The sequence below is a fragment of the Saccopteryx leptura genome, chromosome 6, assembly GCF_036850995.1.
Source record: "Saccopteryx leptura isolate mSacLep1 chromosome 6, mSacLep1_pri_phased_curated, whole genome shotgun sequence".
In the NCBI taxonomy this organism is placed as follows: Eukaryota; Metazoa; Chordata; class Mammalia; order Chiroptera; family Emballonuridae; genus Saccopteryx; species Saccopteryx leptura.
The window spans coordinates 89,369,549-89,383,062 of NC_089508.1; the positions used below are offsets into that span (position 1 = coordinate 89,369,549).

At 42.1% G+C, this 13,514-nt stretch overlaps 2 protein-coding genes across 3 annotated transcripts in view; both read left to right on the top strand.

Moving 5' to 3' along the window:
- Positions 1-13,514, top strand: part of RNASE6 (ribonuclease A family member 6) — a 476,573-nt gene that overhangs the window by 261,270 nt on the left and 201,789 nt on the right. The gene's annotated exons all lie outside the window — the stretch shown is intronic.
- Positions 5,640-8,724, top strand: RNASE10 (ribonuclease A family member 10 (inactive)). Its single transcript, XM_066343731.1, has 2 exons — positions 5,640-5,727; positions 6,979-8,724. Exon 2 carries the CDS (start codon positions 6,984-6,986, stop codon positions 7,629-7,631), a length of 648 nt encoding a protein of 215 aa, XP_066199828.1. The 5' UTR covers positions 5,640-5,727; positions 6,979-6,983; the 3' UTR covers positions 7,632-8,724.

Sequence of the window (13,514 nt, forward strand, 5' to 3'; positions counted from 1 at the left end):
GGAAAAAAGCTATTGGTTTATTTGGGACTTGTAGCAGAGTTGGATTCCTTATTAGTAAAACATTGTTCAGCATTCTTTTTCTTCTTTTGTTTCCATGTCTCCCATGCTAGCCAATGCTGGAGTCCTGGTCCAGGGGTCTCCAAAGGAACGGATGGCATCAGCGAGAAATGAATGAGAGAGCCAAACTCTTTAATTCATCTGCCAGGCATCTCTGCCAATTGCTAGTATAGCTTTATTTTTATACACTAAGTTATCACATGTTATGCAGAATACACTAATAGTTATTTTTGCTTTAATGTGGATAAATATTCCAGGAAGAGGTTAGTACATTTCTTTAAGCTGTAAATCAGGTGGTAAGCCATTCTAAGTATAGTTATACAATACCTTGAGGAGCAACAACAATATTGGCATCATCCTTAAGCTTCTAAAGGTCATTATTGATTAATAACTCTGCTTTACCTAATGGCCTACTGTCTAGTAAAATTATGTTTGTCTACTATTTTCATCTACTAGTTAAGTTCTAACTTTATTTTTCTCAGAGCATTCCACTACCTGAAGGTCAGGTCTATGAGAGGAACGGAAAGTTTTTCTATTCTTTTATAGTATGAAAAGGCTAGCGGGGCTAAGCAATCAATTAGGTAAAGGCTGAAAGGTGCTTTTGTGTTTAGCCTCTGTTTCCCACCTATTCATAAGTCACAACTTATTTTCTCATACTATGATTTTTAGGAGGGAGTTTCCCTACAAACCTAGCCCTTTTCGGGGGATACCATAGCCAGCCTCCTGTGTCTATGGGCTTAGGTAAGGGGATTATATTCTTTAGCTGGGTTTCTTCAGGGAACTCCTGAGGGGAACAACTTTGACAGTAGGAAGTACAATTGCCTTGATAATTGCCTCTAACTCTTGTCTTTGGAGTTGCTGGTAAATTTTCTGAAAAGGAACGCAGGGGGTTCGAGTGCTCTGAGGGATATTCGTGTGGTTACTTTTGGAGTAATTCTGGAGAGACATATTCACAGACTGGTTGACCTCAGGGTCTCGAGTAGCCTGGGAAAGTACAGTATTGTTGGAATCATACCGTGGGCCCATCCCAATAGTGAATGCACATAACCCTAATAAGGAAAGAATTGCCAAAGGAAATGCCCAGATACAACCCAAAAAGCAAATGCTGTGCAAATGCGTCTTTCCTGCTGCGACTGTGTCAGACAGCAAGGTTGGATGGGCTCCCGACAAGCAACTCTTCATAACTGGAGAGCCATAAGGCTGAGCTGGGGCTGATAGCCAGTCAACTGTAACCAGGCAGAAGTAGCTGCAATTATAAAATGAAGGAAAATTCCTGGCTGCACAGTGTAGCAAGACCCCTGACCACTGCTAATTCTTTTAAACTAGTGATGTATACCAAATCCAACCTTTTACAGCAAACATGTTGCATGTCCTCTTTACTATCCTGAACTGTAATTCATAGATAAAATAACACATTTACACACATAAACCAAGGCAATCCATCTTTAGAGTCTGAACACTTAAAAGCATTGCTCCAACAGTTCTCTCTTGTCTTATCAGTTTTTCCTCTCTATTTGATCTTGATTATCAATAAACAAGCCATTATTTTTCCACTTATAAAAATAAAACAAAGTAAAAAAACCAGCCTTCTCTTGACACTTTCATTTTGTCTCATGACTTTCATACCCTGATGTTTCCAAAATTTGTATCTGCAGCTCAGATTCTTCTGAACTCCAGACTCCTATATTCATTCTATTCAACTGCCGTTTGACATATTAACTTGTAGTTTTGGTAGATCTGTTGAACTTAACATTGACACAGGGCTGGGTGGTGTGGGAGAAAACTGCAAAGATACACACCAAAATGTCAATAACAGTCTTATCGAAGGTCTTGAGTGTTTTGCTGTGCTATTAGGCAGAACTCCTGTAATGGTTATTAAAACTTACAAAACTTTTTATTTTGAAATAATTATTGATTCAGAGAAAGTTTCAAAGATACTACACAGAGGTCCCATGTATTCTTCACCCAGTTTCTCATAGTGATTACATCTTACCTAACTCCTATAATATCAAACTAAGAAATTGAAACAAGAATAACGTGTGTGTATATGTAGTTCTATATCATTTTATTTCATGTGTGTATTCATGTAACCACCACTTCAGTCAAGATACAGAACTCTTTTCATCATCACAAAAATCTTCTTTGTGGTGCCTCTTGACAGTCACATCTATATCCCTGTCCCCACCATCGTAAGTCCTAGCAACCACTATGTTCTCCATGTCATGTAATTACATATAGTATATGACCATTTGATTTTTTTTTCATTCAGAGTAATGCCTTTGGAATCCATCCAGGTTGTTGTGGGTGTCAATAGTTTATTCCTCTTTATTGCTGAGTAATATTCCATGGTATATCAGTACCACTGTTTGTTTAGCTCTTCTCGTATGGAAGGATATTTAGGCTGTTTCCAGTTTTTGGCTGATGCAAATAAACTGCTGTTAAGATCTGTGTACAAGCCTGACCAGGCGGTGGCGCAGTGGATAGAGCATCGGACTGGGATGCTGAGGACCCAGGTTCAAGACCCCGAGGTCGCCAGCTTGAACGCAGGCTCATCTGGTTTGAGCAAAAGCCCACCAGCTTGAACCCAAGGTCGCTGGCTCCAGCAAGGGGTTATTCCGTCTTCTGAAGGCCCGCGGTCAAGGCACATATGAGAAAGCAATCAATGAACAACTAAGGTGTTGCAACGCGCAATGAAAAACTAATGATTGATGCTTCTCATCTCTCTCCGTTCCTGTCTGTCTGTCCCTGTCTATCCCTCTCTCTGACTCACTCTCTGTCTCTGTAAAAAATAAATAAATAAATAAAAATAAAAATAAAAATATCTGTGTACAAGGTTTTGTGTGGAAATATATTTTTGTTTCTCTGGGGAAAATACCCAGGAGTGTGATTGCTGGCTTGTAAATCTGTAAGTGTGTATTTAGTATTTTAAGAATCTGCCACATTATTTTCAAGGATGACTATACCATTTTACATTCCCAATAGTAATGTATGAGCGATCCAGTTTCTCTGCATCTTTGTCAGTGTTTGGTATTATCTGTTTGTTTGGTTTTTATTTTATTTTATGTGAGTTTTCTGATAAATGTTTAATGATATCACTCCATTGGAGATCTCTGGAGTTCTTCCTCTGCCGTCTTGTTCCTGCTTGTGCTCTGTCCTGTGAACTCTAATTACATTGTCATCCTTGGAGTCCCAGCCTATCTCCTCAGCTTAGGGAGACAGGTAGCATCTGCCTGGGCTCCCCTCCTCTTGCCACGTGCCCTGGAAACTCCAGGGAGTAAGCCTATCTTGTTTGTTTCCCATCTCTTGGTGATCACTGTCCTTCATTGTTTGTTTTGAAACTCTGTTGTATCATATAATTTTTTCTTTAAAATTGTTTTTCTTTTTCTTTTAAGTGACAAGAGGAGAGCTAGAGAGACAGACTCCCACATGTGCCCCAACCGGGATCCACCTGGCAAACCCCTGTCTGGGACTGATGCTCAAACTAACCAAACTATCCTCAGCCCTGGGGCTGGCAACGCTGGAACCAATGGAACCACTGGCTGTGGGAGAAGAAGAGGGAAAGATGGGGAAGAGAAAAGGGGAGAGAAGCAGATGGTTACTTCTCATGTGTGCCCTGACTGGGCATTGAACCTGGGACATCTGCTTGCTGAGCCAATGCTCTATCCACTAAGCCAACCAAGCAGGGCTAATTTGTTCATTTTTATAGGAGTTTCAGGCAAATTCTAGTTGCTGTTATTCCATCTTGACTGCAAGTGGAAGTTTATAGTTTAGATGAATATACAATGAGAAATAGTGTTTATGCTTAGAATCTAAGTCTTAAATGGATTCATTGTCAGTTTTTTAATCAGAGCATTTGTTTTATCTCGATATACCTATTATCTACCTATAATTTATCATCATAAATTTTGCTTAATTAGAAGTCAGTAGTTCTACTATTAAAATTGCCATTACTTGTCTATAGCATCTGAGACATTAACCTCTTTGAGTTACTTTCTTTATTTGTAAAATAAAATGTCAGTCTTTTTCAGCCTTAATCTCACTCTGAGATTCTAGGATGTTGTTTGATTTATTCTAGAAACAGTGAGCAATACTGGTAGCTGCAGTCCTTAGTATGAGTTATTTCTAAATAGAAAAATGACATTGATAGAGTAATGTGGGTATGTTGGTATTTGCTTGGTAATAGCAGTAACAATAACAACACTAACTAATACCTTTATCCTTTTACATGCAGCATCTTATATAATATTCACACCATCACTGAGAGGTAGTGTTCAAATTTGGAAAATGAGGAAACTGTAGCCATAAGAGGAAAAATCAAAAATAAAAACCTGCACAGTCTAAAGGTTATACTTGGACCACACACATAGATCTTTACTTATATTTAATCAAGGCTTACTTTCAAACAGTCCCTAACAAGAACAAAACTGTCACAATTATAAAGAGGCAGGTGATGAGTGTAGTTGAATATGTGATCCCTGATAACTCTAGGCAGCTGCTGGGTTCGGTAGAGGATTCCTTATTCCCTCTTCATTTTGCAAATAGACCTCAGCAGAATGAATGGGCAAAATTGGCGCCAAAGAGAAATAGCACAAGCAAATTATGAAGGCAAAATGAAATAATGCCTTGCATGAAGCGACTACTCAGTATTGATAGTTGTTGTGATTATTATTGTTGTAAATGATCAATATCAGCACTGATTGTAAAAGATCAGCTTGGCAGACTTTGCAGATTACCAAAGAGGCTTCCAGATCAGCATTTGAAAACTCCTGCTTGAAATGCAAAGTAAAACATCTTCCTATAAGGGGCTTGTTTATGTCTAGAGAGGGTTTGTATGGTGCTTTAATGATTTCCAGAGTGCTTTTAGAAATATTATCTCGTTGTAACCTTCCTGGTTTTGCCCACCCAGGCCACAGAGACGGATAGAGATGGTATCGCTTTGGATATTCCCTTATCTGGAGCTAAATTATTAGGTTTGAAAAATCAGGGTATTCTTATGGGAATGTGGTTGTTGGCTAAGGGCTGGAAAGTGAGAGTGGAGAATGGAAAGGCTTCTCTTTGGAGAGGCTTCATGGGAAAAATGTGTAAAAATTCATGACGACTCAAATACTCCAAATGTTCAACTGCTGTAAACTGTGAAAAGCAAAATAGCCATTTTGATGAGATGACCCAAATAAGGCCCAAAGATCTTGATATTCCAAAACTACAGCTAGAGGTTAAAGGAAGAACATATGGAGAATATAAGGAAATGACTTGGTTTGAAACTCATGGGCAAGATTAGTGTGCTATGAATCTCAGAAAACTGGGTGTAACTCAGAAGTGGAGCACTTTATTTACATAATCAAACGGCAGCTTCAGCTTCGCAGGCTTGAGACATTTCCTGTCTTGAATGTCTGGGCCTGTCTCAATGTCTAAATAGCCTTACTTCAAAGTGTTTGTGGGAGCAAGAAGGAGAATTGGCTGGCTGAGTGTGTTTATTCAATGCTGGGTGGAGGAGTGGGAGGGGATGTGTTTAGGAATAAGTCTGGGTTTAAGAGCCCATGCACCACAAGGTGATAATCATTTTTCTGAATACCAACATTCAGGACACTTCTCAGAGAGAAGGAAACCTGGGAGAGAAGAACTTGTTAAACAAGAGGAAACAAAAGTTTTTGAAGCTACTTAAGTGTGTAGGTAAGTCACAGTGGTGTTGGGTGCCTCAGGGAGCATCATGGACTATTCTTTCTCTTTAAAAAAAAATTTTTTTTTGAAACAATTTCAACTTTAAAGTTATAATTATAATACAAGAAATTCCTGGATACTTTTAATTCAGATACATTATGTAAAAAACTTTTCCCCACTTTTTTTTAAATCATTTGCTTTCTAAACACACATGTACACACATACATATTATCTATATTTTGAATCATTTGGAGTTTGAGAATAGTTTGTATACAACATGCCCCTTTGTCCCTTAATATTTCAGGGTTCATTTTTTAAGAACAAAAATATTCTCTTAAATAATCACAGTACGATTTTCAAATACTGTATGATATAATTGTCCTACCTATTCAATAGTCTAGAGCAATTTTTCCTGCTAGGGAAGTTCTCTTTGAAAGGGGCTGAGATTGGCCCAGAAGGAAAAAGACATCCGCCCCCCCACTTCAAGTCTCATTAGCATCTTGATCAGTAGAGGAACCCCAGCAAGTCAGTTGTTTTGTTTTCTTAGGTTTCATTCTTATTCCAATTCTCCCTAAAATCACAAGACTAATCAGTAGAAAATATGCAAGTGCTAAGAGAGCTTTAGTAGTAGAAGGGATCTGGGGTGACAAGGTAATTTCAGCAGGGTGAGATGTGGAGTTGAGCATCTCCCCTTTCCCTCACCTCCTACCTCCCTGCATTGCCTCGGCTTAGGAGCAAGAGCGGACTATAGTACTTTTTCTGTTCCCTTTAATCTTTTTTGGGGAAGAGTGGGTAACCAAAAGAGTAATAATGACTTAAATGAGCAAAAATAAGTTTGGGATAAAAATAAGAGAGGTGGTATCCTATGGTAATTTTGGCCCTTTATTGAGAATAGGGCTATCACAAAAACTTCTCTCAAGGGAAGTGTGACACTGTACTTATTTGTCTTCCCAACCAGTTTCTCAGGTTACTTGGGACTAATTTCTGCTTAAGAGTCAGTTAATGTAACCTTCCCCACATGTGGACCAATTTCAGAACTGCTTCCTCTGGTTCTTCCTGCTCTGCAGGATCCACACATTATTGCACAGCAATAGAGAATGTGGTGGGGAGTGACAGGAGGTGCCTTGATGGGGGAGGGTAATATAGGGAAAGGAGAGGAGACCCCAAAAGTTATGCTGCGAGGGTTCAAAGGAGTCCAGGGTCTCTACTGGAGCCCAGTTTCATCTCAAAAAATCAATCCTTCCTTTCCCCTTCTCCCTCCAGGCAACATGAAGCTGACTCTGGTGCAAATCTTTTTCATGCTGTTGCTGCTGTTGCTGGGCCTGGGGATGGGTCTGGGGTTGGGGCTTCAGATGGCCACGGCAGTCCTGGAAGAGAACGATCAATCGCTGGATGAATTTTGGTCCAGGGATTCACAGGACAAGGCAGAGGCCACTAAGGAGGGAGAGGGCACCCGAACAACAGACGCCCTGCTGCTTAGCCACAAAGGAGTGGTGCAACCCGGCTGGCCAGAGGAGACCATCCTCAATGAAGATGAAGTCGGAGGAAACAAGATGCTCAGAGCTGAGGCTCTGTCTCAGGACAACAAAGACTATCCCAGGCTTGACCTGATGGCCCGAGAGTGCAATGCCTTGATGGCACACAAGATGAAGCAGCACAACCACACCTGCATTAACCAGTACACATTCATCCACGAGGAGCTTGAGACAGTCAGAGCTGTCTGTAAGGGCCCCGTCGTTGCCTGTGAGCTCCAGGGAGGCAAATGTCACAAAAGCTCCCGTCCTTTTGATTTGACATTTTGCAAGTTATCCAAACCAGGCCAAGTCACTCCTCACTGCAATTACTTAACTTTCATTTTTGAAAAGTTCATTATTATATCCTGTAAGGACATGAAGGTCCAGGTGACATCTGGATAATGAAGCAACTTATCCTCTTCTTTTGATTCACCTTCTCCTCTTCCTCTTTACACTTTCTCTTTCTCATGCCGTTTTCCTCCTCTTAGGTATTCTGCAAAAAAGAGATTCTGGGGAGAGAAGCTGGCCAATTTTTATAATTCCCCCAAGAAAACAGAGTTTGTCATTGCCTGGGGGTTCCCCTAACTTGCATTTTGTTCCTGAGATTAGAAGCGGCAGAATGGGTTAATAATATCTCGATTCTCCAAGTTCTTCCTCTCTCAGATCCTATCTCATGTCCTGGAAAGAGATTAGTGAGGAACTGCTCTAGGCCCTCCTGTGGTCCTAGTCATTAGCCTGTTCCCTGGTCTGTTTGCCTTTGGGTGTGACTATGAGAATTTAATGCATCCTTTACCCCTGTCCTTCCCTGCTACTCACCCTGGGTAATAAACCTTCTGGATGTTCCACACAGCACTTCTCTGCTGCATCTGCAGATTGAAGTAATTGCATCTCTGACTGCATCTGAAACACCACTTGGAATAGGTTTATTTTCCTGAATCTGAATATAGGACCTAGATTTGGGGATCTAGGGTTCTGCTGGTAAGGTGATATGGTCTGCAGATCAAGACAGAACTTGTGTTGGGGCAAAGATCGCTCTCTTTTTCTTGATACTTCTCTATCCTTTTAGTACCTGCCTCTATGCTTTGCTTCTTATTCCACCTCTATTTTCTCTTTTTTCCCCTTTGCTCCTTTTTTTTCTCTCTTGCTTCTATTCTCCATTTCCTCTTCTTTTAAGTCCTCTCTGTTATTTCTCTAAATACTTTTAGAAATTCAGTCAGCTAACACTGATTGCTTATGCAATGCCAGGTAAGAAGATATTGGTCCTGTAGTCAGAGTCTGGCATAGGGGGTTGGGGGGAAGGTGGATAAAGAGAGTGATGAGTAGAAAATGAGAGAGAGGCCCTGGCCGGTTGGCTCAGTGGTAGAGCGTCGGCCTGGCGTGCAGAAGTCCCAGGTTCGATTCCCGGCCAGGGCACACAGGAGAGGCGCCCATCTGCCTCTCCACCCCTCCCCCTCTCCCTCTTCTCTGTCTCTCTCTTCCCCTCCTGCAGCCAAGGCTCCATTGGAGCAAAAGTTTGCCCAGGCGCTGGGGATGGCTCCTTGGCCTCTGCCCCAGGCGCTAGAGTGGCTCTGGTCGCAACAGAGCAACGCCCCGGATGGGCAGAGCATCGCCCCCTGGTGGGCATGCGGGGTGGATCCCGGTCCGGCGTGTGCGGGAGCCTGTCTGACTGCCTCCCCGTTTCCAGCTTCAGAAAAATACAAAAAAAAAAAAAAAAAAAACCCCCCCCAAAAAAAAAAGAAAAAGAGAGAGCCATTTTTCCAAATTTGGTCCAGACAGTACAATAGTGTTCATATTGGGTGCTCAACTGATGTAGAATGAATGGGTTCAGACAGACTCTCATTCTCACTCAGCACCTCTTCTGCTTTTTCACTCTTAAGAACAAGAAAATAGGCCCTGGCCGGTTTGCTCAGAGGTAGAGCATTGGCCTGGCGTGCGGAAGTCCCGGGTTCGATTCCTGGCCAGGGCACACAGGAGAGGCGCCCATCTGCCTCTCCACCCCTCCCCCTCTCCTTCCTCTCTGTCTCTCTCTTCCCCTCCTACAGCCAAGGCTCCACTGGAGCAGAGTTTGCCCGGGCTCTGTGGCCTCTGCCTCAGGCACTAAAATGGCTCTGATTGCGGCAGAGCGACACCCCAAGATGGGCAGAGCATTGCCCCCTGGTGGGCATGCCGGGTGGATCCCAGTTGGGCGCATGCGGGAGTCTGTGTGACTGCCTCCCCGTTTCCAGGTTTCCAGCTTCGGAAAAATATCAATACAAAAAAAAAAGAACAAGAAAATTGATGAGCCTGACCAGGCAGTGGCGCAGTGGATGGAGCGTAGGACTGGGATGTGGAGGACCCAGGTTCGAGACCCCAAGGTTGCTAGCTTGAGTGCGGGCTCATCTGGTTTGAGCAAAACTCACCAGTTTGAGCCCAAGGTCGCTGGCTCGAGCAAGGGGTCACTCAATCTGTTGTAGCCCCCTGGTCAAGGCACATATGAGAGATCAATCAATGAACAGCTAGGGAGCGGCAACAAAGAATTGATGTTTCTCGTCTCTCTCCCTTCCTGTCTGCCCTTCTCTCTGACTCTCTGTCTCTGCCACACACACACAAAAAATGAAAGTTGATGAAAGAATAATTTCAGTAGAGAGGGTTTGCATCTACTCAAGGCAAGGGGAAGCTATGGGGTCCAGTAAATAGAGGATTTGAGTGGATACCTCAGTCTATTTCCTCTGAATTTAAATCAATCAGAAATGATGTATCAATAGTTAGACATGCATGGGTACAGGAGGGATTCTGAGAAAAGGGCTATAAGGATTTGCTGTGTGACTTGATCTTCACTTTAGGTTTTTCTCTGCTTCACCCTCCTAGACTGTAACATACTTAAGAGTCAGGGACACACATAAATGGGAGACTGGAGGGAAGGAACGGTTTGGCTTACTCTGACCTGGCTTTTATAATACTTTCCTCACTCATTTCCTAGTTTCCTTTATCCTTTCTGTTCTTGCAGGCAGGCAACCACCTAAGTGTGTTGACTCTAGTAGCTTCTCAGACTTCTCTGATTCAACATTTCCCTTTATATCTCTGACTCTTCTGTTCTGGCAATGACTTCTTAAGAACAGTGTTGTTGGGCAGGAAGTGCCACTCATTAGAGTCACTTTGAGGAGCTTAAAAAAAATACCATAAGTATAATCCCAGGTTTTTTTTAGAGAGATTGATTTGATTAATCTGGGTTGGAACCTGGACATCAGGTGAACCCAAGGATCTTGGAGCTTCTGTTACTGTGGCAGTTTTTTGTAAATTGGTGTTTCAAAGACTATAAACAGAGATGCTGGGTTAACAGAGATGCTGGGTTAACAGAGTTAAGTCTATTTCTTTTTTGCACATCTCACAATCTTTAATATTAACATGCCTTGTGAATCTCTAAGAAGCAGAAAACATATTCCGCATTTCTGAATTTATTTCACCTTGAAATTCCTCCTTTTCCTCCTTAATCATTAAATGAACAGTTTCTAGCACTAGTGTTTCTAAAAAAAGTTGTTCTGGACTTTTCTAAGCTTTGTGCATCTAATAGAGTTATTATGGGCCCCGCTTTAAAGATTGAAATGTAGGTGATAGGTGACATTATGAAATAATCTATACTCAGATTACCAACTAATCTCATGTGGTATGCTGTAGGAGAAAAGAACCAGTTCTTGGGAACCAGATAGACCTGAGAGAAAAATTAAAGTCTGCCACTTACAAACAATCGTGATGACGGATAATGACTCTTGGTTCTCAGAACTTCAAGTTCCTTATTTGTGAAACAAAATAACAATAGTGCTTATTTTATAGGGATTTTGTGAGGGTTATATGCGATCAAATGACTCATAGTAGGCTCAGTGAATTGGCAACTCTATCTGGTGGTGATGTTGCTGGGCTCACTACCCATAGAGGGCAATTAGCATTCTGATAGCATCTTTCTGGTTGTACTATGGTACAGAGTGCAGTACTGTTAGCATGGGGTTCAGTTTTAGGCACATTGGCTATTATTTGCATATGTAGGGTTTGTAGAATTCTTGCAATCTTTGCTGAACTGTGAACAAGGCCCCTGCCCTGAGCCTATCCTCTCAGGGATTAGACTTTGAACTGTCTTTTATGTAGAAAGTCACCCTCTAGTGCCTGGGACTGCCTAGGACAAACAGTGCCATCTGAGCTAGGTACCCTAAACTTAGACTGGCCCCTGTGGGCTTGAGTCTCATTTCCCCCAACTAGCTGTCCCCAAAGAGTTCTGGGAGTTGCACCTGTGAGGTCATCCTTAAGGACCTGAAGCCAGACCCTGGTTCCAGGAGGGTGGCCTGGTAAGTGAATGGCTTCTCCTGGATGGTGTGGTATTTTTTTGTAGGATCACATGACAGTAGGTCACCAGAACAGTGCTGACATGTTGATTTTGAGTGACTCAAACACATCCTGTATGCAGGATAATTTAGGACTCTGGGTCACCAGTGGTCACTACTAGTCTTTAGACTTGAGCATATATGTGGGAGGCTTTCACCCATTCAGGTTCCTACTGCTACTCCTGGTCCATAGCACTTGATGGTGGCAGGGATAGCAGCACATGTTCCTGTTCTTGTGAACCCCCAACTGCTGGTACCCAGGATGGTTACCACACTCCTTTGTAGGCTCCACACCACATGGAACTATGCGGTGGCTCCTCCTGTCTCCTCTAAGGACTTGTGAGACCATCGTTCTGCAGTACCAGTGGGGCATGTCCGATCAATATCCTTTCTTGGCTCTGTTGATGGGTGATAGGTATATTCTCTTGGGTTGGTCTTAACCTAAGCAAGATGCAGGATAGTCATTAATTGCATAAACAGGACCGCTCTTTCACTCTGGCCATGGGTCCCTTGCCTAGCCTCCTGGCTGGTGGCAATGTATGGAAGGGAGAAATGTTGTGTGGTCAGTTATGAAAGAGGTCAGACCCTAGGAATGCAGTGATTATAGCCTAAAGAGTTCAGGAGAAGATATGATTGGAAGATGTGTTGTTTTATGTTTACACTCTAAAATTCCAAATGCCAAATTCCTCATGACCACAAAATGAATGATCATTCTCACTTTCCTGCAGACTCTGGGTGCTGTGGTCTGAATGAGTGTCCTTCCCCTGCCCTCCAAATTCATATGTAAGAATCCTAATGCCCAATGTGATGGTGTTAGAAAGTGGGGCCTTTGGGAGGGGATTAGGTCATGCAGCCTTCCTAAATGGGATTAATGCTTTAATAAAAGAGATACCTCACAACTCCCTAGCTTTTTCTGTCATCTGAAGATACTATGAGTAGTCAGCAAACCCAGAAGAGGGCCCTACCTGACCATGGTGACATCTAGCTTCCAAAAATGTGAGATGTAAATTTCTGTTGTTATAAGATGCCTGTCTGTGGTATTTTGTTCTAGCAGCCCAAAGAGACAACAGTGTTAAGTAAGACTTGTGTTTGTGGTCATTATCAACAATGTACAGTAACAAAGTAAACTTTTTTGAGTCAAAGTAACCTTTGAGAGAGTCACTGTAAACTGGTATTCACAGGCAGATAGGAGATGATTCAGTGTCATGAGTCATGAAATATCAGCAGTGAGTAAATGGCATTGGAAGCTGCAGGGGCAAGATCTATGTTGCAGTTCAGACAGGTTTTGAAAAGCCATGACATGTACTACCTTTTTCTTATGGTGACAGATACAAAATTATCCAGGAATGATACATTGGATAATAAAGAACAAAAGAACATGAAGAAATAGTTTCTAGATTTAACAGGAAGAGATGGTGCCTGGACATTATACAGAATCTTCATGCGTTCTGATTAGACAAAAAACAAAACGTGTATCTTTTCTCTATCCATAATTCTAATTTTTCTTTGATAACTCATTATACTTCACTTGGGCCCACAAATTTTATAATATATTTAAAAATCAAATTGTTTATATAGATAGGGCCCTACACCCCTCTCCCTCATCTCCTCCAATGTGGCCAGGACCACACTCACCCTAGAAGCACCTTTGCTTATAGCCAAATCCAAGGTACTGTCTCATGTATCATGTCCTTGACACAAACTCTCTTCAAATCCCTCAAGGTACTGGCTATGGGAAGTTGGCGTAGACTAAGCTGAGCCTTCTTCATCCCTTCTTCTCACGGTGATAAAGCCATGTAATTGGACAGAGACTCACTTCCGGTGGGATGAAAAGGGACTCCACAGGACGGAGTTGTTGCTATTTTTAGCAATACTTTGATTTAGCATGTCATTTCTTGCTGTTTCTGCCCCTGTACCTGTATTCTACACACAA